This window comes from Gambusia affinis, linkage group LG02, assembly GCF_019740435.1.
Source record: "Gambusia affinis linkage group LG02, SWU_Gaff_1.0, whole genome shotgun sequence".
Taxonomy (NCBI): Eukaryota; Metazoa; Chordata; class Actinopteri; order Cyprinodontiformes; family Poeciliidae; genus Gambusia; species Gambusia affinis.
In genome coordinates this window covers 10,805,316-10,832,687 of record NC_057869.1, presented here as the reverse complement: position 1 = coordinate 10,832,687, position 27,372 = coordinate 10,805,316, and the positions used below count along the sequence as shown (strand labels likewise).

At 37.8% G+C, this 27,372-nt stretch overlaps 1 protein-coding gene across 3 annotated transcripts in view; it reads left to right on the top strand.

Annotated features, from left to right (window-relative positions):
- greb1 (growth regulating estrogen receptor binding 1) overlaps positions 1 to 27,372 on the top strand; it is a 62,071-nt gene that overhangs the window by 22,150 nt on the left and 12,549 nt on the right. The window contains exons 1-9 of one of the 3 annotated variants that reach the window (XM_044135524.1): positions 16,624 to 16,711; positions 21,699 to 21,880; positions 22,024 to 22,131; positions 22,606 to 22,782; positions 22,969 to 23,151; positions 25,166 to 25,279; positions 25,391 to 25,516; positions 26,316 to 26,477; positions 26,592 to 26,714. In XM_044135524.1, the coding sequence (XP_043991459.1) occupies positions 21,706 to 21,880; positions 22,024 to 22,131; positions 22,606 to 22,782; positions 22,969 to 23,151; positions 25,166 to 25,279; positions 25,391 to 25,516; positions 26,316 to 26,477; positions 26,592 to 26,714 (1,168 nt within the window). In that variant the 5' untranslated portion in view covers positions 16,624 to 16,711; positions 21,699 to 21,705. Of the gene's footprint in view, positions 1 to 16,623; positions 16,712 to 21,698; positions 21,881 to 22,023; positions 22,132 to 22,605; positions 22,783 to 22,968; positions 23,152 to 25,165; positions 25,280 to 25,390; positions 25,517 to 26,315; positions 26,478 to 26,591; positions 26,715 to 27,372 lie in introns of those variants that run through there. The other 2 variants (XM_044135522.1, XM_044135523.1) reach the window with 2 other exon arrangements.

Genomic DNA, 27,372 nt, shown 5'->3' with positions numbered 1-27,372 from the left:
TCTGAGAGGTGTAATAATTTTTACAAAAAATCTATTATCCACGCAATGAAAATGTAAAATTAGATAAAAGTTAAAGTGTTGTTTTATTTGTTGACTGTGTTCAGCTTGGTCAAGTATGGATGAATGAATAGGTATATGTATGTTTTTTTTGTAATGATTATCCAAAAATATTAATTGCTCTCATTTTTGTGCATCATTTCAAAGTATGTGCCATTACTCAAACAAAATGAAAATATCTGACATTGTTAACCTTTTTGACCAATAGTGTTACCTTTTCTTTGGATTATAATAGAAATTATAGATTATAATATACTTAAAGCTTTATTTTGGTTAAATGCTAATTGGATAATACTATAAGTGGTTTGTGTGAAAATAAAACAGACATTTCAAAGTACATTTTTTATTGACTTGGGCTTTAGTGTGCACCCCCAATCTATCAAAGTCCCTTTGTAACCTCCCCTGCACCCTCCTGCTAAAACACACTCAACCCATTAATGAACTGATTGCTAATTAAGACTTAAAAAAGCAAGGGAGTTGCTTCTTTTTAATAGATAGCACCGGTCATTTTCTGTTTCTGCTATTTTGCATTTTAATGTTTATTAATTCACTTTTATAGTTTTGTTAATTATAACACCATCCTCCCCTGTTGAGGACTGTAATAACTGAACGGAGCAATGAGTTCAGACTTTAGGAGATTTTCTGCAACAAGGCAACAGATGAATGTGCGAGATTAAAACAGCAACAAAGGCAAGAGGACAAAAAGTAAAAGACAAATGATCAAAGAACAAAACAAAAACTGCAGGAAGTAGAGTTGATAATGATGTAATGTGTGGTGTAGGTTCAAGTCGTAATTCGCCACAAAGTTTTAGACTATTGCAACAATTCAGCAGAATTTATTGATATTATCAGAGTTTTAGTTAAGGAGACTTGTAAAATCTGTTCAAGGTTTTAACGTTTGACATTTTCTCACAAAGACATGACTTTTCCAGTGCGTTACAGTAAGCCACTGAAAGCCATCAAACCAACAAAATAGTCTTCAAAGATTTATTAAACTTAGTCTCTTATGTAACACCACAACTGTGACAGAATGAGTTCAGCATTTTGTACCCTGTCCGCGCGTCTTTGTCCGTAAAGGGGAGAAAGGCAACTTCTGATTGGTTTGTTAAAAGTGTCTGTGCCTTGTGGACGTGTATTTATGTGTGCATGCAACTGTGTGTGCAGATGGGCTAATTTAAATGTGAGTCTGTGCATTTGTGCTGTGGCCTTAAAGGTGCCGGGGCAGGGACATGCATGATGGATCGTGTAGGCCAGTTGATAGCGCCATTACTCACTGACACACACACACACACACACGCACCCGCACATACTGAACACACCTGCCTGACACCTGTTCCCCATGGGGGTCTGTTTGCCCCTGAGGCCATTGCCCTGGAGACGAGCATAGCCCAAAATTATTCTGCACACCAGCAAATACAACTAAAGTTTAAAAAGGAAAGAACATCCGAATGTTGTAGGACATTGTCTTCCTTTCTTTCCACCCCTTACAGTTTCTATTGGCGCTTGTATTTTCTCTTTTTCTTTTATATTTGTGTGATTCAGTTCTTATTTTTAGCATGACATTTATTAATAATATAAATAACAAGATAAAATATAGAAGCATTTAGAACTGACATGCAAGTCTTTTCAAAGTGGTTTCTTTGCAACTTTCAGAAAGAATGCAAGTTATAAAACGTGTTAAGTCTAACTATTTCAATCTACCTTGCGCTTTCTTTGCTTAACAAAGTTAATGAACAGTCTAAAAAAAGCTGGCAATCTATTAAAGACCTTCCACCCACATCCCTAAACAGTCATTATTGAGTAATGGCTAACCGAGAAAAAAAGTCTATGTTTTTAGTTATTTGATTGATTGTCACAGTACGTACAGCATGCACTGTTTTATTTGAACCCTTTAAACCAGTGAGCTTGCGTGTGTGTGTTTGGATTTACTTTAAACCTTATTTTGTGTCATTGTTGATTGTATAAAAGCTGGAACCTATCCTCAGTTGACTTATAGGAAAAGAAAGAAAAACTAAAAAGAAAATATAAAATGACACAAATTGAGGTTTAGTGTCTAATTAGCATTAAATGGGGCACTTAATTGGCACCGAGCATGGTGAGAAAACACTCATATCTCACTTTATCTTCATTAGCAGGAAAAACTGATGGGATTTGCTCTATTGTGAGGCTGTATGTGTTTGTATTCACATCATTAACCAGCGGGAAATAATAAAAATACTTTGACTAGGTCAAAAACAGACAGTCCTGCTACTCTAATTCTTTTAGATGTTTTGAAACAAATTCATCTTTTTTTTTTACCAGCTTTGACGCATTACAGCACAAGAGACAGAGTACTCCCATAAACATATTATCCTGTATGCAAAGGCTGACCACTTACCGACCACAGGTCCAATATTACGCATAAAGACAGACTTTCATCGTTGTATATGTGAGGGCTTACAACCAGAGTAATGGACTGATATAGACATCCAGAGCAAAATTGTGTTTTTTGTAAAAACCAGAGGTGAGGAGTAACTAACTGCATTTACTCAGTTACATTTTCTTGATTAACTTTTGTAAAAAAACAAAAAAATAATTACTTGTTTAAATAGTTTTACAGCACTCTACTTTTTACTTTCAGTTGAGTAAAATTTCTGATTTCACAATCATGTATACCATTTTCAAACTTTCTCTGCTAAAAAAAACCCCCAAAAAACATTGTTCAATTTATTACTTGTTATGGATAAGTTGTCCCACTCTAAGATAAATTACTATGGAATACATTTAAACATGTGTAAAGTTGTAATGAGAAATAGCTCCCATAAATCTCCAACAGACCTTCAGTCAGAACTGTGTGGACAGACAAATATTCAGCAGCAGTAAGACACACAGAAAGGGGCTAACCTGGTAGCTAATGTTATATAGAAGGACTCCCAGGGACTTCCTACCGCACACAGCAGATCACCTGGGGACACTGTAGCCATATGTTTAAGCTTTGTCTCGTCCTACAAAACTCAGTCTGCCCTTCACGTGATTTGTCAAAGGGCTGTGCACAGTGACAGGTACAGGGTACAGCAGGGCCTCAGATACAGAAACACACCAACTTACAGAGAGAGGTGCATGGAGGGAGAGTGGCCAGACGACAGGAGGCTGGTGGGTGGTTCAGGAGTGTGAGGGTGAAAGGAAAGGCAGCAGGAGGGTAGAAGAAAGGAGGTCTACGAGGGGCACGGAAAAGCCAAACACAAAAGAGCCGGCCATAGAGACCAACTCTGAGGGCTGAAGTGTAGGGGGTGGTAAAATGGGTGGGCCGTGGAAGGTGTATCGAGGAATTCGGGAGGCAAGTAAGCACAGAGGAGGAAAGAGAAGAGAAGGGAAGGAAGGAAGGAAGGAAGGAAGGAAGCAAGCAAAACACAAAAAGACCAGAGAGACATGAGAGATGAGATCAGGGGGAAAAGGTACGGGTTAAGAAGCACGGTGCCTCGGGGCTCTTTCTCCTCGCTTTCTCTACCTCCGCTCCCTCCCTCCACTTGCTCTTCTCTTGTCCCATCTACCTTCGCCTGCTCTCCTCCCCCCACTCACTCTCTGTCCTTCTGTGCAGGGGGGGTGAGGCGCTGAACAGATTATGGCGTAATTAAGGCGCTAAAGCAGCACATTATCCACCTGGTGACTTATCCAGGGTGGATAGAACCACGACTAGGCTAATCAGCCTATGTGTCTGTGTGAGTGTAAGTGTGTATCTGTGTTTGCAGGTTTGTGTGTGTATGAAATTAGTAAATTATGCATTAGCATTTTTCGCTTGGCTGTGGATGTGTATTTGCTGTAATGTGCATGCGTGTTTTTGCATGTTAGTGCACAGGAAGCACCACTGAGGCCTTTTCCCCCTGATTAAGGCCTTTTAGAGGGATGTGTTAAAAGCATTAGCTGAGGACAGGAATGTAATTCGTCATGTTTAAAGGCTGAGAATTGAATCAAGGATTAGGCTGCAGCAATGAGCTCACACACCCAGAGAATCTAACTGCACCTCACCTCTTTTTCTTTCTTTTTTGTCATATGCTTTCTTTCTGAATTTGGATATGTTGTGTTATTTTCTGGCTCTGTATCTTATTCAGTCATCTTACAATCGTAAGCAGATTTTTTGGTTAAATTAAAAAGAGTGGTACACACTTTCCAGAATATAACAAAAGATCATGCAGAGAACTTGAAAGAGAAGTAGATATTAACAGACTGGAAGAAGAACCAAGTGTACAGTAAAATACCTCAGAGAGCCGTTTTATACCTTCAGACTTTATTAAAGATAATGGGTTTATATATGCCTCCCCAAGGCTGGTCAGTTCATTAGTTGTAGCTCTTAGGAACAATTACGCACACAACGAAGTCAAGACATTGATCTCCTTTCTGGCTCAATGTCCTGACTTCAGCGGCTCCTTCTGAGGATTCTAAAAGAATATATTCAACTGAATAAGTACATATGATAATTAAATAGGAAATAAATATGACAAACTGGAAAAATCTGCAAATAAGTAATAAAATCTGTTTTCTATAAATACAATTTCAAATTTTTATCAAATTAAGTACTTTTAGTTTTTGCTTTGTTTTCTAATTTAATTTTTAATATGCTTTCTAATATTTATTACACACCTACTAATAATAAATCTTGTAATTGCAAGTATAATTTAACATGCATATATAGTAATATGATTGTATTTTATTATCATTAAATGATTTTTAATAATAATCATTGTTATGATTACTATTAAAAATAATAAGAGGTTGTCAAAGTACAAGAAGAGGTTGTTTAGTTTAAAATGCAATGTGAATTCTTTCTTTGTTCCTATATTTACTATTCTGGAATGATGAGGAACATAGACAGAACTCCTTAAAGAAATATGAAAAGCAGACTGCTGACATTGGAATGTCTTTGACAAGGGCGATGTCTTTATTTTCATCCTGTGCTGAGATGAACATGCAGAACAGTGAAGCGGTGAGTGCTAAAGAGCCACCAGTGTGTGTGTGTGTGTGTGTGTCCATATACTGTATGTGTGAGACTCCTTCAGGGTGTACAGAGGTGATGATGGTTAAGTCTAAGCCTCTCTTAATTGCATGCAAAATAAAGGGAATTATAATTATTGCTGACAAGAGCATAAACAAAGTTATCTGACTTGACATTATTTTAAAAAAAAGAAAATCTTTTTTTTTTTTCTACCATCATGAACATCTTGGTTTTTTTTAATCCTCGAATAAAGGTTAAGTGTTTAAATATTTGGTTCTGGCCTTTCAAAGATATTTTGGAAGAACTTTGGAAGCTTTTTAAAGAAAAACACAGCAGAGGAAAGTAAGCATATTTAATACCTATTGAACATGTTTAACAATAAGACAATTTTATGTTTTACAAAATTTTAAAGTGTGAAGAGACATTTTCTCTCTCAATTATTGTGAACCGTTTCGTTAGCTGTAGTGTGCTTGAACAAGACCCTGAATCCTGTGTGGCTCCCTTGAGGCTCATTTCATAGTTAGTCTCTACCTCTGACCTCACAGACGGCACCAATTGAAGCAAGTTCCTGTACAGGAATGAAAGATTAAAATGTTAAATTTCTACGAATCATTTTAAGAGTAAACACTGGCGTTTACTTTCTGTAGACTTTAAAGAATAAAAATAGATGTGTTATTTTGTTGTTGCCATATAAAAGTATCAGAGAAATGTAAATGGTATTTTAGAGAAATGTAAATAACATTGAAAAATATACCAGTAATTTAATTACTGTCTGTCTTTTGTTCGCAGGACAAATTGAAAAGCAGCCTCATTTGTATCTCTTTGTACATTAGCTGCTTCAAATCTCACAAACAATAAATGAGTTAAATGAAACAACAACAGAGTTCCAGAACAGGAAGGCTGAGTCATTCTCAAGACGCCTTTTTTTCCTTTAAGCGTAGGGTACAATGTGTGCATCTGCAACTCAACTGTACTCTCTGAAGGACATGCTCCAAAAATGACCTGGACCTGTAATCGGTAAATAAATGTTTAAAGAAAAAATAATAATTCTCAACATTTCTTGTTGGTGTAATTTTTAATTTTTTTTTTATTTTTCAAAAACCAAATTCTTAGTTTTTCACATTTTGGTTTTATTTCAATCTTCTAATTTTGAACAGATTTTTATTTTCATTTTTCTGTGCAAAGGTTATGAGTCAAATCACAAACATACAGACTAAGATTGTTTATTTTGAATGTACTTTAAGAAAAAATCATATATGTGTATATTTTTTTTCATATTCTAATTTTGTAACTTTTAATTGTGCGAACAAAAATGCAAAGCAGGGGTTGTGAACATGTCACTTTTCTATTTTTCCATCTGCTTTTCCATTTTTAAATTGGACTCCTACTCAGTAAGCATTAATGCCAAACAATCATATAATTTACCCAAAAATATCTTAATTTCAAGTGTTTTAAAATCAGTAATTCTGACATACTTTTGTGCTTTGCGATTAAAAAAACCCCCCAAAAAACTAATTTATGATTGCCAACTAACTTGGTTTATATTCAATTATTTGTGAAAAATTAAATCCAGCGTAAGACTTCAAGTGTGGTACAGTCTCAGAGGATGTCAAATAATTTATCAACTTTGTCCATGAAAGTGATTTAGTTATTGTAGTTATATATATGTGCTTGTTATTGTTGCCACATTTAAAAAATGTATTTTACCCATGCAGATGATTCAAATGAAAATCAGCTTGTACTCATTTAACCTTCTGAAATATCTGTATGTTTTGCATTTTTAAAATGTGTAGCATGAGGATGTTTTGGGTGCATTGCAGCATTCCGTTGAGCTCGTTTCATTTAGTTAAAGGTTTTGGAGTGCTGAAATAAGAGCTTTTAAATCTACTGAAGCCTGCGGTCAGAGCATTTGGGCGAATTTGTGAATTATGTGAGAGGCTGCATTTATCAGAAGCAAAATGTCGCACAGGGCCCATCTCTCTTTGTGATCTAGTGTGTTCCCTCTTGTTTATAACTTCACTTTATGCTTTGTTGTTCTGTGGCTATTCTGGTGCTGAATGTGCTGGATGACTCTGTCTCCCCAGCTCAAAGACAAAGAAGGACGGTCATTAGACTATTCTGTAACGTCAGGTACTGTAAACCTTCCTCTCTGCTCTTTCTTGCACACATCTTTCCTGATCTATTTTTCTCTTTCTGCCTTTCACACAGGCGCACCTACACACACTCAGACACATGTGCATCGCTGCTCTTAGCCAGCTTCAACATTCCGGTACAACGCAGGATGTTTTCCTGGTATAGAGCTCCATCTACAGGTCTCACCTGCAACCTCAGTTGCTTTTCTTGTACTATGTTCTCCAGAAGCATTTCCCCTCACATGAGACAAACATTTTTAGACACAACAACATGCTCAAGGGGCTTATTCACTGTGTAATGACTGTGTTCCTTGATTGCTGTCAACATGTTTGAATCCAATATAAATGTTTGCATGAAACAGCGAAACAGGAAACCTCTTGCAGTCTGATTACAAAAAGGTTTCTAATAAATGTGTTAGTAAATTAGGTTACAAGGAAAATAAAAATATTGTTTGATCTGTAAACAGTGGTTGGCACTCATGATGTTAAAATGGAACTTTAGATTGGATTGTGAACTATGAAATTGAAAAATGCTTTTAAAACTTAACATGTTCCCTTTGTAACTGTGTAGATATTTGATGTACATGCTGCTCTGTGGTGGTGTATGTGCATGAGTGAATGGAGCTATTGGCCTGAGTGCAACTGCTTTTATCTTTTCTTTTGTGTGCTTCTATAATAGCTTGTTATATTTGCTAAAGTGATGAACGAGTTAGCCCTTTCCATCCTTCATTTTGTGCGTGTGCATGTGCGTGGGGTCCAGCATTTTCAAAGTCATTGTTTCCCTGGAGAGGGGTCAGTGTACTGGTCAAAGATTTCTGCTGCCATGGTCACCTCCCAGCTTTCGCCACTGACTAGAACAGAGGAGGGAGGGGAGATTTGTTAAAGGAGGTATTAAATAGCTAGATAATAAAATCTGTTGTCACTTTTGGTTGTCATTTCCTGGTAAAACAAAAGAAAGGAGCAGATACACAGCATTTGTTATTTTTAGAAAAATACATCTAAATTGAATGTCCTTTTTTCTCTGCAGTGCATTTAAATTTTTCTATTCTATTATGCCTTTAAAATAATAATGGAAAAAAAAAAGCCAAAAATGTATTTGAAAGTGCAGAAGTCTATAAAATATGATGAACAGATTTCAGATGGTCACTGCATATTATTGCTAGCAGAAAAAAAAAAATCTTTGCACAAGGCCTTACCTTACTTTCCCTCTAACACACATGCACACACAGTACTGTACAGCCATTATTAAACAGTCTGTCAGGGGGGTTGAGAGTGTCGCCTCACTCCTTCATTCGCTCACTGCCCCTAGAACAATTTCAATTTTAATAGCTTTTACTATGTATCTAAAGCACTGGAGACACCGAAAGAAAGGGCAGCACACACGCGCGCACAGACAGAGAGAACCAGTTCCCCTTGTTGAAAATAGAGCCATCAAAAATGAAGGCCTGCCCAGCACTGCCGACAGACACACAGACAAACCTCAGGAGCATCTTGTAATTATCCCTGTGGACGAGTTGCCTCTAGCAGGGCTCAGTTACCCATCCCAGGTCCCCCCGCCTCCCTCCACCACTCCCTCCCATTCTATTATATCTCCATCCTGCCACTAACCCCTCCACTGCTAATTTCATCCCGGGGATTAGCCCCTACTTGCTTGTCTATCTTGTAATATTTCTGGAGGGTGGATTGGTGAAATATGGCCTTCTCTTGCTTATTATAGGACTTTTAGGGCTGGAATGGGCCATGCCTATAGTCTACCTCCCCTGTTCTCTCTGTCCCTCTTTTTTCGTCCTTCTTTCTCCACTGAGACGGAAGAAAGTTGTTGGTTTTTTGTTTTTTTTAAGCGGGTAGATGTGGACGCAGAGAAAGACCAGCACTGCAAGCGTGGCTGCTGCGACTCAAGTTCTAGTGGGATGTGACCGCACAGAAAGGTGAAAGTGAGCACAGCGCAGCACTCTGGTAGTACCTGCAGGGCAATGCAAGGTGTTTTCTTTTTGCATAAAAGAAAAAGTAAGAAGGGTGGGTAAAAAAGGAGAAAAGTGGCCAACATTCTGTTTATCTACCACCCCATTATTTTGTTAAGGTACACCAGTCCCCAGTTCTGCTACACCTGCTTGTTCCTAAGCCTGATTATTGCTACATTTCTATGCATTTGGCAATTCAATACCATAGATCTCTATCTGTGGTATAATTACTGGAGCCACATGGCCTGAATCTGACACTTTTTAATATTAACGTTTAGCAGGTGTAATCTAGAGCTAATGAACCTAAGCATACAAAACTGTGTGTAGTTCAAGTAAAGCATTTGTTTTGAACAAATACAAGTCAAATGGGACAAGTGACAGAGAATATTTGGGAACATCTCATGAACAAAGAGCAGCACCGGTGGTTACTCAAGAGCCCAGCATGGTCAGAAACATCTAGCACACACTAATAAGTTCGTAGAAAGAGGAAATAAAGAGCTACAACACCTTATTTTGTTTTGCCATTGTATGGTTTATTGATTTGGTTCAACAGTTGTAAAGTGGCTGCATACATGTGCCAAGTGGCCAAATTGTTTTTTGAGGTCAGGGTTGGTTATAAACTGTCATCTGTCCCTCTTGCAATTACAACATCCAGGACTCTTCCTGTTTATTTTTCCAACCTCAAATTTTATTTATTTTCTTTTACATACATACATTCCTTGTTTGTGACAAAATCCAATTTATTGGAAAAGCACAACTCATTTTTGTGCTGTTTTAATGTGTTCTGACACTATGGTGGTTGTACTTGACTGTTACTTTTGGCCAGGAGGCAATTTGACTGAACTGGAAATAAACAAAACATAAATTTAGATTCAGTCCAAATGCAAATCTAAAGGTGTTAGCCAGTAACTGGAGCTAAACTCCTGTCTAACATGGTGAAATCGCAGCAAAACTTGCAAATAATTTTGCATTCCACAAGTGATGGAGATGCAGAGGTGTAAAACAGCTTTTTAAAGTAATAGTGCGTAATTCTTTGGCCCCTCTGACTAGCATCTTACTCATTCGTTCTACTTATTCAAAATGGTGTCCAAGGGTAGCCTAGCTATTGCCTTCCTATGCAATTCTGCTTAAAGAAAATTCTCACTTCCAGCACACTTCTTATCAGGGACTGCTGGTATAAGTGGGCTAGTAGGGCTAAGCCCTGCCTGAGATTTACAATAAAGTTGTTAAAATAACTACCTAAAAATAAATACATTTTAAATATAATGTATCGCATTTTGTTAAATTTTCAACAAACCTGGGATCAAACCGCCTGGGGAAAATCCCGGGGTCTTTCTGAAGGGCTAACTTCTGTCACGGCTCAGAATGATTGACAGGGGTCTAGCCACGCCCCCTCGGTGTTTGGCTTATTGGGGCTAATTTTAGTCAGCCCGCAGGCACAGGATCCATCCAATCAGGATGGACTTTCCTCCAGCTCGAGTGTTTGGGATGGCCACCCACGTGACCACGTAGAATGGGCATCAGCCAATGAAAAGCGGCCCCTCTGGTAAGGTCCATAGACTGAGAAGGAGCGATGGCGAGCAATATTGGCATAAACGAGGTGGATTATTTAACCTTTTTTGCCCCAGAAATGTCGTTGGAGTCAATTTTTCTTTAAATAAGCCAAGTCTCATTTAAAAACATATTGTATCTTGTTTCATTTTATCAGTGTGATTGTGTCCAGTGTTGGGGAATTAATGTAGGGGAATTAATTTGGTCAACTGCAGAGGCTCTATGCAATTGGTCTTTGGTATTTTTCCATGGTTGTCTTTTTATGGTTTCAATAGCAGGTTTTCTTATTTTTCAAATTGAATGGGTCTCTCATTGGAGTTAGAAAAAAGAATTTAAAAAGAAAAAAAAAATATATATATATATATATTTATATATATATATATATATATATATATATATATATATATATATATATATATATATATATATATATATATATCACTCTTCAAATAGAGGTGTACAAACCTGTTCAGACCGTATTTTCTACACTTCCAAATATTAAATTAACAAAGACAGCCACCTCATTCAGACTGGCGCTTCTCTCTTCACAGTGGAGGGTGGTTGTTTACAGTGCAAGTAATTTCCAGTAAGCTACTGTAGCATGAAAATGGTGCATTACACCATCATGGACAAATATTTGAAATTTGTTAAAATTTAAAACTTCGAGAGTCCATACCTCCAGGAAACAATCATTTCCCAATAGCTAAGAGCCCAGAACTTCTGTGTGAAGCAAATAATGTAGGACAAGGGGCTAGGTTTTACCAGGCTATTGCAAAGAAACTCACACTGCAGGTAAGATACTGACTGCTCCTAAACTCTCCACAAATCCCTTCTTAAAAAGGTGAAGTAATTCATTAAAATTAATCAAAATTATCACCATGGTAAAAACATTCATCTTAAATTTGATCTTGATGTTTCAGTTGAAACTTTGAGTTGTGTATTGAAATGAATATTTCCAAAATAAATGTCTGTGACCTGTCAGTAAGCTTAAAAAACAACAACAAAAGGTCAGGCATAAGCAGAATTGCAATTGCTTTTCACAAAAGTGACCATGTGTATGCAAAGTCGCCTTCTGTATGTGTCCACTTAGACGCACACAGGGCAGGTTTGGGTGTTCATACACACATAACACTATGCTGCCTGTGAGTCTGTCTATCAGGAAGCATCTGCAGGCATGTGTGTCTGATCATACGGTGAATGACCTATAGCCCTCTGTCTCTCACACACTCCTCTCCATCACTCCAGCCTCTCATTACAGCTACAGAAGCCCAGCCTGTCACGTAATTAAAGGCAAAGTTATAAATGACCAGTAGGCCAAAAGCCATATTTCACAGGTGGCCATGTATTTATTTATAATTTTTCACCTTTAAATGTGTTTCTTATGCAAATGAGAGCCAGGACACTTTTCAATTAACTTTGGGGGCCAGTCCCTCTAAGTACCACAAGACCTTGTTATTGAAAATAAAGTATTTTTTTGTTATCAGGCATAAATTATTGCTGTCTGTGACAAAGGAATTGCAGGATATAATGTATGGACCTGTTTTTGGTGCTGCCAGAGGTGGCAGGTGTAATTCTCATCTGTTGAAAACTTGGTGATTGCTTTTCTATGAAACCACTTTTATTACATTCTCTATACTATATGATGTCCACCCCCCAGGCTTTTTTGTTTTCCTTTACTTTGGTATTCTCACTTTCTATTACATGCACAACACTTTCATTTGCAGTACACTGCATAGCAATTTAAAAGTATATTAAATGAGCAATTGGAAAGCAGGCGGTTGGGTACGGTTCTTTCATGGTGGCACACTCAGAGCGCCCCTTTCTGTCTCATTTTCTCCTTAATTGACCAACTGCGGAGAAAAAGCAGAGCAACCCTGTTCCACTATCATATCAGGGAGAATTATTTAGAGAGCAGAGGACTCGACAAAGCTGGCTGTCCACTGGAACAGGGAAGGGGGAAAAAAAGTTTAGAGGAGAAAGTTAAAAGCAAGACAATGGCTGTTAACAGGGGAAAGAACATGTGTTCCCCCTGATCTCCTGTCCCATCAGCAGTCCCGCACAGTGTGAGATGTGGAGGATATGCTTTGAGGTATGTGTGCGTTACATTCGTTACCCAGAGTGTGCATCACACATTGAGGTGTGTGTGCAGCGGTGCCCTCTCCATGGCGCGTAAAAAACGTCCATTAATTGAATTCCCCCCTAATTTCCCGTCAGCCTGGCCTTGCAGAGCGAGACGCCTGCCTGCCTGCCAGCCGAACAACGCCACACTTCAGGTATGGTGGATAATGGAGGATGACATTTCTGTCCTAACATGCCTGGGGGCAGCATGTGATACATGGCTTCCTCTATGAAGGTTAAACTCTGCTAACCTGCCTTTGGCGTTTCATTATCCACTTGTTAAATACTCTTTTGGTAATAAAATGATTAAGAATTTTATTGCTTCTCTCAAATGAGGCCTCTTTTCAAAGGGCCTTAACGACGTTAGTGGTGGATATGAATATGTGTGTGTTTGTGTGGGTGCAAGGTGCGTGTGTCTGTCTGTGTGTTGAGGGCGTGTCCAGACAAGTGCATCTTTAGTTACGTACGACTAGTGTGTAAAAACCTAATGAGAGTGATATGCTTTAAAGCGAAACCACCATTATTCTCAGCCAAATGACCTGGCCCGTCATTATGTTTAAAGTAGCAATACCTTTTCCTCTGCCGGGGCACATTCAAATAGACATGCTTTACATACACCTCAGTCTGTGTCTTGAAATCATGTGAGGTATTTATACTAAAATGAATGGGCCGGACTATTTTTACATCACAAGTTAAGCACCGTGGCTATAGCAACGGGACATAAAATATTATATTCAAGCCATTAGCAGGACCTACAAGCCTTGCCTAGGCCAATATGTATCCACTGTGGCTTAGAAAGTCACCATATTCAATGTCATTTGCCTGTAAAATTAGCAGTAAAGAGGCTTGAGAAACTAATCTCGAATCTTAATTTGCGTCTGTTTTAGGCTCCGAGTCCCAGAACAAGAATTGGTCAAGGAAAGTCTTGCTTTAAGGCCGCATGCAATGTTTTTCTTTCAGTTTAGTGATAGTAAAATAGGACAAAATTATACTTAATCAATAAAGTAATGTCTGAAAGAAAAATCTGCAATCTTTTAGTGTAATATATATATATATATTTTTTTTAATGAAAATGTCAAAGCCGATGTTCTGTTTTCGTTGTTCTGTTTCTGTTGGGCATATGTGGTTTATGTTTGGGGATTTCTTAGATTAGCTCACCTCCCTGTTGGGTCTTTCAGTCCCAATCAGTTTTGTTAGGGTTCATTGTTGTCCTGCTGCTGCACCCCCAAAAACCCCCACCCCCAAACCCCAGAACCTACACGCACACACTCACACACACTCACTCACTTAATAAATGGCTGGGTCCCCCTCCCTCGGGCCAGGGGAGTTGGTGCTGGACGGTTCATCTGATATATCATGGCAGCCCGCTCCTCTCTGCTCCACTGGACCCTGTCCAACACCTGTTCTCCCATCAGGGGATGTTGTGTTGGCGTGGCATGGCTGTGCCACTGTACAGATTGGCACTGCCCAGTTGGGACAGCAGAAAGGATGAAGTATGGGATTCCCAGTGACAAAATGTAAGCTGTAATTAGGAGGGGTACTGGAGTCCGAAATGGTTAGGCCTTATGTAAATAATCAAAGGTTTTTAATCTGAAATATTAGCAGTATAATTTTATTTTACGTGATTTCCTTTTTTGTGGTTGCACCAAATGTAACACCTGCAATTAATGTATCTAGTATTATCTTATTCAAGTCTCCCTTTATGCTTTAAGTTAAATGGCGATTAAATTTCTTTTAACAATTTCTTTTTTAATTATTGTATATTTGTAAATATTTTATCCCATTTTACAGTTAAAGTGGCCTTCAGGAGAATTTGAAACTTTTCACATTTTATCACGTCATAATAAAGTGATAAATGAACAAAATCCTGGGCACAAGTTGCCCAGGATTTAGCTCCAACCCTTTTTTCCATCTGCTTTGACCAGCTTCCTGTCCATGCAGATGAATTACATCCCCACAGTATAATGCTGCCACTACCATGTTTTAAAGTCGGTTATTGCTTCCAGGGTGATGTTTAGTGTGAGTATACCAGCGTTTTGGTAAAAATGTTGTGATCTAATCTGAACAAAACACTTTCTTTCAATCTTTGCTGTTTCGGCAACATCTTTTTTGGTAAAGTTTTAATATGAATATAGGAAATGTATATAAAAAACAGCCCTCATGTTATCTGTCACAGGGTTGTGAAAAGCAGAGATTTTACATTTTCTTAACCTGGCTGTTAAATTGATACCAAATTACCAAAATCCAAGAAATAATCTGTAGAGTAAAACTGAAACTCGGTTATGTTTTAACTGAAAATCTGTATATGCAGAGCTTTAAAAACATTATTTCATACTGAAAAAGATGTCTTGAATGTGGAACATGCATGATATTTTTACATGTAAATGAATATTTGATACGTACAAAATAGATTATATGTATCCACCACAATGAAGTACTTTGATAATTAAACCAATTATACCTTCAATGTCTGTAGTGTGGCATGGAAATTAACTCACCTGTTGGTTTACTGAGGGTGCAGGAACACTTGGCACATGGGGGTCTTTGAGCTAGTGGAAGTTGGAAAGCTTGTAGAAAATTGTTCTCTGATCTGATGACCCGATATCTTAAAATAAGTCTTGACTATTAGTCCATGTAGTCAAAAAAAGATGACTTCTGTTTATTATTAGCACACTGTTAATGAGTCAGCATCTGTTAATTCTCCTTAATTCTACCTCAATCTGTAAAAAAAACCCTCTCTGTGCAAAAATGTGATTTTGTCTCACCACTGAGCAGACATTATCCCCAAGTATTTTGTCGAGGTGTTGCTTACTTCTTTAATTCCCTTGCTCTCGCTGTAAGGCAGTCTTTTGTCCAGTAGAGAGCGACAGACATCTTTTGGACGTCTGAAGTATTTTGAGTCTGTTTAAGCTGCGAAAGAGTTTTTATTCCAAGATTTCTATCTGTAGGATACCAGGACAGTTGGCTCTTTTGGCATTTGATGTCATAATTAGTAGGTAAAAGTAGTTTAATAAAAACGTCTCTCCTTGGAGGGAAAGATTTTAGTTAAACTTGTAACTTGATAAAGAATAAAGCACAAGTAACCCATTTGTTGCTGATTTTCTTAGTTTATGCTTTTACAGTTTTTATTTTTTCCCCCTAGGAGGTCTTTTGTAGGCTCTAGTGTCCCTTATATGACAGTAGGCTGACAGGGAAGAGGGGAAGACATGCGGCAAATGTCGGTCGGGTCCGGGAATCGAACCCACGACGGCCGCGTCGAGGACTCAAGGCCTCCAAATGTGGATCGCGCTATCCCCTACGCCATCACAGCACGCCAACAGTTTTTAATTTTGACTAATTTGTTGGGAGTGGTACAGTTCAAATGCCCAGTGTGCGTTTGAATAATTTCCATGGAAAATGTCAGCAGGACACAGAAAGTTTTGCTTTTAGTTTTTTGTTTTTCTTTAAGATGGATATGTTAAAAGAAACACAAGAAAAGTTGCTTAAATACAGTTTTAATCCTTACATTTAATTGCGCCATGACATGGTTATGTTTAATACCGTAGTATAAGATTAGCACCAATAAAACTTATAAACTTATTAAAGGCTTAACAAATTTAGCAAAGATTCTTTAATCCGTTTTATTTTTGTCATTTCATTTGTTTGTTTTTCCTTTACCATCTATTTATTGTTCTGCGTCATTATTTCATGGTCTCAAATTTTTTAGACAGCTTTTTAACACAATTTGAGGAGACTGACCGTAACACAGTTCCGGAAGAAAGGGGAGGGACCTCGCGGCGGATCAGAGGTGATGACACGCGCGGCACCAAAGCCAGTCCCGATGCAGGTCTCGCGCCGGTGACATGGTGACAGCACGCGGGATCAATCTATTCGCTTTTTGAGAAAAGTGGTTTTTTTTCGGATTCTGGCGCTCGAGTGTAGAGGTACGTCCACCCTGCATCTTGTATCTGGTTAGCTTTAGTTATTACAGAAGCTGACTTCAAACTCAGTTGTTGTTGACGTTTAATAATAAATCGTTACCCCTGTTTAGTATTTTGGAATACCGCACGGTTTCTTTACCTTTTAACATTTTATTCATTTATTTTTAGCTCATTTCAAAACCTTGTACTGAAATGTTTTAACAGCTTTATGAAGTTGCATACAACTGTAAAGTTAAATATGAATTAAGACTTTTATTTTACTCCATCTTTGTTTAAAATAAAGATATGAATAATTGCATTACTATTATTGGCTAATCTACTTTTATCTGCATTTAAATGAATATTTTATATCTTTGATTATTTTATATCTCACGTTAAATGCACAAGGCTCTTTATAATTCATTCCTCTAGTGACAGACTGTAACTAGAGGTATCTGAAATTATTAAAAAAGTTTAAATAATTTCTTTGTCCTTTTAATACAGTTATATAAAGTTTATAAGTTGATGCAAACTTGTCTTCGTTAACATTTTACACATCTGCCGTTTTTTTTTTTTTTAAAAAATGGTGATGGTACAAAGTGATTAAAATTTTTAAAGGCATTCTGCATCATAAAAGTATAAAGCCAAACGAAAGCACATATTAAGCCAGATGTTCATGCATCTAGACAATACAAGTATCCCTGAAGTTATGTAAGCAGAACGGAGCAGAAGAAACAAAATCTGCTCAAGGACATTCTCTGAGATAGCAAAGCGACAGGCAGTGCAGCCACCAAACTTTCAGTGAGGAGCAAATTTATGGTGTAAAATATACACTGACAATAACCTGCAACCTGCATAGATCATTTTGCATTATCTGCTGACATTGTAAATAATTTTCCTGTTCATGCAGGTAAATAGAGCATTTGAGTGGGAGAAACATGTAGGGATTTAGTGATTGAAGTATTTTTATAGATATCGGTGATTTTCTGGCTATTACAAAGAGTGGATCAGTGCATGAATGCATACATGCCTATAGAGATGTCTGACCAGTTGGCAAACTAGTCATCCATGCAGTGTGTTTTGAGCAAACTGTGAATGGAAGTGTTTGCTGTGGGTCACTGCTTGAAGATGCTCCCATTTCAATATCCACTTCAGATGCTGTACATCCGACATGGTGTCGGAGTATATGTAAAATTTTTATTTATTTTTTTCACTGTTTAAATACAGGACAGAAATAGATGCTGGATGATCCTCAGCTACTTTATCTTATCTGTTTCGAATACAAAGGCACAAAAACACTCGCAGTAAAAAGGGTCTCCCAATCTGTGAAGACTTATCCCCACTGACCTTTCTCTAAATGACCTCATTTGTCATAAAATTAAGTGAATACTTGGTGTTCCTATGCCGTATGAACCACACATGTATGAGGCACAAACTAGCTCTGTGCAGTTTCTGGTAATAGTTTAACTGCATAAATCTTGTCCACTATTTTCTCCTCAGCTGTATACTGGGAATTTAAGTAAGAGGAGACCCCACGTGTCGAAGTGAACAGAAAGAAATAAAAGTCTTGGTATTGCTGCATGTTTTTTTTTTATGTGTTTGTGTGCGTGTGCATGTGTGTGTCTGTGTGACTGGTATGTGGGCCGGGCTGAGAGAGGGAAAAAAGCCAGGGGTCTTTATTTGACCTCTCCCAACATGACCCTTCACCCCTCTCTAAGACGAGCCTTTTGTGTCCGCTTAGCTAGAGACCCTGGGAGAGCGTGTCTGGGGTGGGAGGTGGGGAATCCCTGTGTTTGTGCATGTGTGTGTGCGTGTGTGTTTGTGCGCACTTGTGCAAGAAGTATAGCTCACATCAAAGCTTTACTTAAACATTGTTATCTCGGCTCACCTTTGACCTTGTGGTCATGAGACATCCCTCAAACTAATTCAGCCATGCCCTCACAGCACAGATGATATATATGTGTTTGCATATGTTAGCTGGCTTTTGCAACAATGGAAATGTAGCTCTAATTGCAAACTCTTAAAAACATCTTTGCAGTGTGGTAGTCAGGATTTTTGTTTTAAAATTCACCTGATATTGTAGTTGAGACTAATCTTTAGTGTAAACTACACAATACTATTAAATATATTTTCTTCAAAGTGAGTTTAAATTACACATTTATAAAATTATATACATATAATACTTACATTCAGTTTAATATGAAAATAAAAATATTCCTAAAATATCAGTTACAGTATTAGTGTCCAAGTAAAAACGTATTTGATTTGTGGTATAGTGTTCGAATTTCTTTTTAAAGGATCGTAACTGCAACTGTGTGTGTGTGCGTGAAAATGTAGTAATGGGAATAGGGTTCAAGGGGTCATAAAACACCACAATAGTGTCTCTCTCCCTAGGGTGAAAAAGAGGCCGAAGGGGAAAAAAAAAGTAGAGGTGGAGATAAAAGGATCTCCCACTTCCATGTCAAGGAAAGAGGAAAGAAGGGGGAGGTGGGAGGAGAAAAGATCAACAAAGCAGCCTTAAAAGTTTTACTTGCGGCTTATTGCTGTCATCTTTTCTGCGTAACGTTTTCTGCAATAAATACTGAACCCATGACAGAGCAGGAGCACAAGTTGAAACATAGATGAAAGATGGAACTTCAGAATAAATTCTAATCCTTCCTGAAGGTTTCTTTGTGCCAAATTAATTGAAACATTAACAAGAAGAATTTTATTTGATATTATGCACTATTATTATTATTGATATCAGTTCCTTTGTTATTTTATGGATTTTTCAGCAAAGAAGATTAAATTGTGTTTTATACCTACAAGAGCTTTGTCTGTAAGCTCAGGGTTTTAGGCTTCCCCCCAATTCAACTTACCACCCAGCCCCCCCCCTTCAGTCTGTGGTCGTAAAATGATCAGCATCCTCTTTGGCAGAAGGTGTGATTACTTCCTGTCAGCACTGGTTGTGTGCTGGAGAACGAGCTTTTTGTCTCCCAATCACTTCGTCTCTCTGCAAGGTGGTGCAAGGCCCCAAAAAGCCTCCGTTGCTCCTTTCAAAATGTGGGAGCAGGAGGTGGTCAGGAATGTGTCACTGCAACCATCTTCAGCCTAAATGTGTGAGGTGAATGTAAAGCTAGAAGTCTCGCAACAGTTGACCCAATAACATGTCAATGTTGAAAATGATTGTAGAGGGACATCTGTTACTAATGTTGTATTCTGACAGTTTTTTGGTTTTTTTTGCAAAGTGAATGAAGATTGTATTGCAGTAAATAACAATTAGAAATGGACTAATCTGATGCCGATTTTGACATTTCTTAAAGGTGTGACCGGACTTGACTTTTTTGTAGTATGACAAAGAGAAGTATAAAAAGTTGCTACAGGCTCTCTTAGTAGTTTTGAATCCACCAACAGATTTTGGAATTATAAGATCTTACCCTTTTATAAATCCTAACTGCAAAAACTGCATCAAATTTCAGATTCTTGGTTTTATCTTTGCCGATACATTTTCTTCAGTGTATAATCTTCCAATCAGAGAAAATTTAGATTGATTGTTAAGGTTGATTGAGGATCATGCATCTGTCCACAGATTGGCCTTAAAATATTGTAATCCCCCTGCAGATGTAGCTTTAAAGTAAGCTTTTATTTTTATTGCCATATTTTTTTATTTATTTTTTATTTTTATTTTATTTTTTTTACTGTAAGTAATATGGAAATGGAATGGTGATTTTCCAGGCTCTAAGACTTGGGAACTCGTTACCAAAGACCAATCATCAAAATACTAGTGGAAAGCTGGTCAGCAACTATAAGAGCAGTTATTGCTGTAATGACCATGAAGAGTTTTCCCCAAATATATGATGTAGTGTATATTTATTTTTAAAATGCAATTTCTTTTTATATCTTGTACATTTTTAATGACTTTTTTTTACATTGCTTTATTGTGTTTTAAAATGTCTCTGTCTCATTTCCTATCAGAAACAAACATAACCATTAAATGAACATAATTAGTCTCCATATGAATCTGTCTAGGTGTGGATTTTTGTCTGGCGTGTTTCTGTGATAACTGTTGCCACCTAGAAGATGGATTAAGAGGGCTCATAAACATCTTGCATTTTGAATGTAGATGTTTATTTTTTTATTGTTTTTTCTTTGTCCCATAATACAAAATATGGTTTTGCAAAGCAACACGTCATTGTAGGACATTGATAGATGCAGCTTCTTATTGAAAATATGCTGAGTGCTTTTAATGGTGTGTGACGATGTCTTTGCAGTAAGCTGACCCTCAGGTTGCTCCCTGGCCAATTCATGTCATGTTCAGGCATTTTAAGTCAGTTGTGTGAGTTTGTCAGCCAGCTTGGGAGCTGCCAGAGTTTAATGCAGAGGGATTAGGTTCATGCTCAGAGTCAAGTTATATTCTTTCAGTAAACAACTACAGCATATTTGTCCTCTTAGAAATCTGAGTTTGTCAAATTTATTTGTGTAAATGATCTGTTTAAAATTAGTGCTGAAATACACCATGGAGAGAAGGAGTTCGAGAAATGCTCTTGGAGAGAAAGTAGAAAAACAGAGGGAGGGAGTTGTGTCTAGGTCAGGGTGTTCTGACTCTGTCAGCGCAGCTGATTTTATATTATGCTCTTCGGTAAAACGCCCTGCACCCACAGCCACATTTTAATCCCCTGTCAGGTCTCTGTGTGTCAGTGAGAGCAGATGTGCTTCTGATGTTAAATTATTTTTCACAAGTGTGGAGGTGTCTGTGACTCTGCTCACATAACTAAGCAAAAACTTTTAAAAATTGATGCTAGAGAGATTTTTAAAATGTATAAACATAAAATATGTTTATTTACATTTTTGTAATCATTACAACATTTTTTTTGTATTACTTCCTTCACTGAGAAAACACTTCTAAATCACAAATAATATGACCAAAACTATCTGTTTGGTTCATCTTCAGTTTTTTGTGATCACTTCAGAGTAAACAAAAACAACCAAAAGACTTTTCAGTTCAGTCTGGGGTTGCTGTGTGTGCTTCCAGGACGCCGATGGGGAACTCTTATGCAGGCCAGCTGCGGTCAACACGCTTTGAGGAGGTCCTCCACAACTCCATCGAGGCATCCCTGAGGTCAAACACTGTGGTGCCTCGGCCGGTCTTCTCACAGCTGTATCTTGAGACAGAGCAGCTGTTTATGCAGGATGGTGGGTTGAAGAAATATTCAGGTGACGCAGCAGCGAGTCCAGTTTTAGGATGTTCCCCATCTTTAGTCTTAAGTCTGAAACATTTGTTTTAATCATCATTAAAATTTTTACTATCACTGATCAATTTGCCCTAAAATAAAACAGTGTTTTTGTATTCTAACTAGGTCGAACATTCAATGATGATGAAGAAGATGAAGATGGCTCTGGGTCCAACAGCCCACCGATACCCTATCAGATGAAACCTCCACCTGAGGGGTGCTGCACCACAGATGGCATGTACAAGTTTATATATGTGGTGACAAAAATACAGAAAAGGAATTTTTTCAGCAGTTTACGACAGAAGTCTTTTGAATCTGTTGGGGACTTTATTTTAAAATGTCAGTGTTGTCAATTAATGGGACGCAATAAAAATAATTTTAAAAAGTGATCCAAAATCGATCTACAACAATAAGACGCATTCTGCCAGCGTGGTACAACCAGATACTAATTTTCCATTAGATCCAGAACCATTTTTCTTAATAAATGAAGTCCCACTTTGAAAAGCCCCTGAGATTATTTTTCCTGATCATAAAATAGGTTATTGGTCTCAAACATGTAGACAAATAAACAAAAACAAAAGAAATGTGTAAGTGGACAAATACTTGATCAAACAATTGAATATTTCATGTATTTGTGTTGTTAAAATGGCTAATCTCTTGGATCTACTTGAATATTTAGTGAAAACATTTCTTTCCTTCTCCTAACAGGCTTCTGTCAGGCTGGCAAAGATTTGCGTTTGTCCTCGCTTGCGTCAGAGAACTTGGATGTTCCTCCTGGGTTCATGCCAGTTGGGGTAAAATCCCCCTCCCTCCCTGACAACCTGCTGGTTTGCGCTGTGGACCGACGCTTCCTGCCAGATGAACGGGGTCGAAACGCCCTGCTTGGTAAGACAGAACACTGTCTCAGGACAATGTGACATAATTTTCTGTTGAAAAGATTAGAAGGCGTAAATAAAGCTCAGTCCAAAAATCTTTGTTTATTTATTTGATTTTTTGCATGTGAGTGCATTCGTGATATTATCCACATAATCATTAAACATAATGTGATCTGTTTGCTCAATCCTCTTCCAGGTTTCTCTGGAAACTGCTTGGGCTGTGGAGAGAAAGGTTTCCGTTACTTCACAGAGTTTTCCAACCACATCAACCTGAAGCTCAGCACCCAGCCCAAGAAACAGAAGCACTTGAAGTATCATCTCTACCGCAACAACCAGGGCATGCTGGTCAAGGGTGCTCCCATTTGCTGGAGGGGAAATGGTAAAAGATGGAGCTACTGCTTTTACAAGAAATCTTGACTTTTTTTTTGACGTTCCACTTGAGGAATTGTACAATTTCACGTTAAGGGTGTTGTTAACTCTTTTAGACTGTGTAATTTATTTCATCAAACATAAGTAGGGGTGATACCGGTTTTAAGAATTGCCTTGATGACGTTTCTCCATCATACACATCATATTCAATGTTTAAGATGGAGATCCCCAGTTGTCATTTAGCTGTATTTTGAACTTTATAACTTGGCGACAAATGCTTACTGGAGATGTTTTTGTTTTAAACACATGCAACAAAACACCAGTGAAAAATTTTTGCCTTTAGCCAGATGCTTGTGTTGTTGAGGATGATCTGGGTCTGTTTAACTTGTAGCCAGCTTGGATTTCCAGCACTGAAGCCGAAGAGCTTCTCATACTTCGCGAGACAACAAGTATGATATAATACAAGACCTTTTACCTGAAGCAGTTACATGAATGCTTAGTGTTTTAAAAACATCAACACAGTCACCTTCAAAAATGCCTTTAAAATAGGCAGACGGTAATCATGGTACAGAATGTTATACTATATCAATAAAAAGAACTCGTATTCACAACTGCTTTTAGAACACATGTGAGATGTTTTTCATACTCTGAAAATTGAATAAAGTCGCATTTATGATTGCAAAGATGTGACTGTGTGGGTGTGACCAGATGGACTGGTCAGACAAGGTATTAGGGGGGTCAAAGGTGAGATGTTAGAGTGTGCACAGAAGCAACAGCCTGAATGTCATAGTGAAAATGGACATTAGGTGGAGAAAGCAGTTGTGTGGATAGGTGTAAAGACTGTTATTGAGTCTTAATGGGATATACCCCTACTGTTTTTGGATGTTTTTGCTCATTTGGTAATTGTTTCAATTTAGTAGTCTGTAACTGAAAGTGTGAGATGGAGGACTTGATAGTTCATAGAAAGACGTCAGATTTTCTCCGGATCTGCTTTTTCTCTTGGGCGTTGGTGTTGAGAGGCTGGAATTTAACACAGAGAAATTCTAGGCTTATTTCCTGAAAAGGGTTTGGTTACATACTAACGCTGGACTAACAACCCAACATACAATCAAAACCAGAGGTGAATCCTATGCATAAGGCTGACATTATTGGCAAGTTTCTGGAGTCCTGTTTTATTTTTTTTCTTTGCTTTGCCCCTCCAGAAAGAAAACAGTACCTTGTTTTTGTGCTAACAAGATTTATCTCCAGAGAAAAACTGAGAGAAAAATTTAATGGTTCTTGCAGATTCAAGCAAAAGTAGCATTCACTGAAAACATTTAATCGGTCCTGAATTCCTTCCATGTGTGTCACCAGTCACTTCCTGTTGTATTATCTAATCCTATTCTGGAATTTCAGACTAGTGACACTTGTTGATAGATCTTGAAATCAGAAGAATACGAAGTGCAACCCCAGCTTAGAGCACCCAAAGGCAGAACATTATGTATAATATGCTCTGAAAATTATGCAATGAGGCTTTTTGATTATGTCTTTTTTCTTATGTCTTTATCCAGACTTTGATTATTTGCACACAGAATGAGTGAGTTTGAACCTGTATGCATTTCAGAATATAACCGGATGATGCAACAACTTTTAGACTCAGATTTCGGAGAATTTGTTGCAGTCTTTGCACAAAACTCAACCTTTGGTCTTCTGGACATTTCCTCAGGATGTTAGGTGAATCCTGCTGATAAGTTTCACATACCATTACAAAGATGGTATCCGAATGCGTCTCTAGAACCGAAGTGGATTTAGTTATTGTTTGCCGTTGGTCATCTTTATGACGAGGCTTTATTTAGTTCAGCTCATTTCTCATTGTCTTATGTGCTTTACTTTTGTGATTAGTCAGTGTTTAGTTTCTGGTGTTCAAACCCTCACACTTCAATGTATGCGCTCCTTCTAACAGGCATGCTCACTCTCAAAGCATTAACGTGAAAGAGATTTAATTTGTCTCTGTTTGTAGACAACCAGTTTGATATGTCTTTCAGATGTCAGAATAAGACAGATCAGAACCAGTCTCTCAGAGGGCCACCTGACATTAGATGAACGGCCATCGAACCCGGCGTTGGCTCACTCATCACACACACCAGGCAGTGCCACAGGTTAAAAATGACACAAAGACATATTACTGATTCTGGTCATTTCCTTGTTGTCTTCTAAAACATAATTGTCTCTAATAAATCTTTGTCGTCTTTTTTTTTTTTATTTCTAAGGATCACATGTGGAGCCTCAGACAGCTGATGTTCCCACCATGCTGATAAATGGAAACCACACAGCAGCTTCCTCCATTGCCCAGCCACCTTCAAATCAGTCGGGACCTGGGAGACCATCAGTTACTGGTACAGATTCCCCTTAACGGGTTTTTTCAGCTTTTTAGTTCTTTCTAGGATATGTATGACAATAGTGTAATTTCCCAGAATGGCATATACTATTCTACGTAGAATCCATGCAGGCAATGTCTGCTTGTATAACACAACTTCTTGTTCATATGCAAAGAAGAAGTTGTCTTTAAGACCCTTCACTTTCTGTCTGTCTGCTTCACAGGAGCCCAGTAGCTACTTTTTATGTCGGGGGCGAGGGAGAAAGGTCCTTTGTTTTCCCTGCTTTGATTTGGCAGTCATCAGAGCACTAAACATCTACCTCTCTTTTCTTCCTGTTTGCCTCTGTCCTTCTTACTCCTTGTCTCTCGCTCTGGCTCCTCCATAAACCCAGGTTGTAAAATTCCCTCTCTCTCTGTCTCATCTTTTTTCTCCTGCATTATATCTGAATGAAACACTTCCTTCCTGGTGGTGTTGTTTTTTTTCATTGCCCTTTAACAAGCGCATCTTTTATGTGTTTCCATTATTACAGCATTTTAACAGATACTTGAGAAGAAAAGACTGATAAATGCATGACTAAAATACAACCGTTTTGCATTACAGTATCTACAAAGGTCTCCCTGGCATCTTGTAGTAAATGTGTTAATTTGTGAGGTGTTGGGATGAGAAAAGTCACTTCTGTGTGCCTCAGTTTGTCAGTCTCAAAGAGAAATGACTGAAAAATAACAAATAATTCACTCTAAATCACTGGAATAAAACACAAGATGGGACAAAAAACGTAATCTAAATATATCCTGAATTTGTTTTTTTAACCCGACAGTTCCACCTACAAATGCTGGTCCCCCCAAAAAGAGACACAAAGGCTGGTCACCTGATTCATCTGCCAATAGTTTGACAGAGAGTGCTGGGAAGTCTGCACAATCGTCATTAACTTTAGCAACATTATCAGTGACTTCTGTCATCACCAATGGAGCAAGATCAGGTACAAATAGGGTTTTGGAGGCACTGTGTGTTTTTGTTATCAGGCTAATTAGCCTCATTGGAACTGTGTGCTAAATGTAAATACCTTTCTGTGTTTGTTTTCCTTTTGTGCCAGAGACTACAGCCGTACAGAGTTCATCACGAGGTTCAGCAAGTCAACTTTCGCCCCCTGAAGTGTCTGTAGCAGTGCCTGATCAGCTGCTACACACCTGCAGGCTGCAGCCTGTCATATTTAAAGGTGAGAGGGTCAGCTATGTGTGTCATTTGAAAGTCGGAGGAATTTCCAGCACCCTGTGTGGCTAAATCATCTTCATATATTGAGAAATACCTAACACAAATTATCTTTTAAATTTTTTTCTGTCAATATTGTTCCCCCTCTATAGCATCTACTATTCTGTTCTACACTTCTTTTTCCTATAATTCCTCATTTCTGGCAAAAAGTTTTAAATTAACAGACTTGCACACTACAGGAATCCTTTCCTAACTCATTTATTGTACATTTACTTTTTTGTCTGACTGTTGTTGGTGTAGAGGCAATTTATATATTTATGTGTATATATATCCCAGCACATGGTAATGTGAACCTTGTATTTTTCTGATAAAATCTGTGATTTTGTCACCATGCTTGTAACTAAGTCTATATAGTAATTTATACTTCAATTGTCATGTAACAGAATGTTCTTGCTAGAGAACTTTGTTCTTAAAAATTTGTTAAAAGATGTGACAGAAAAGGAGTTCTGCAGTATTAAAGTCTTCTAGGTAATTTATCAACATGCCAAGTATTGGAAAAAGGTTACAACCATTTTAGTTTTAGGATTCTGGATTGTTAGACATGGAAAAAAAAAAGATAGGAGGTAAAAAAAAAAAAATAGAAAACCAAAACTCAAACAAGCCAT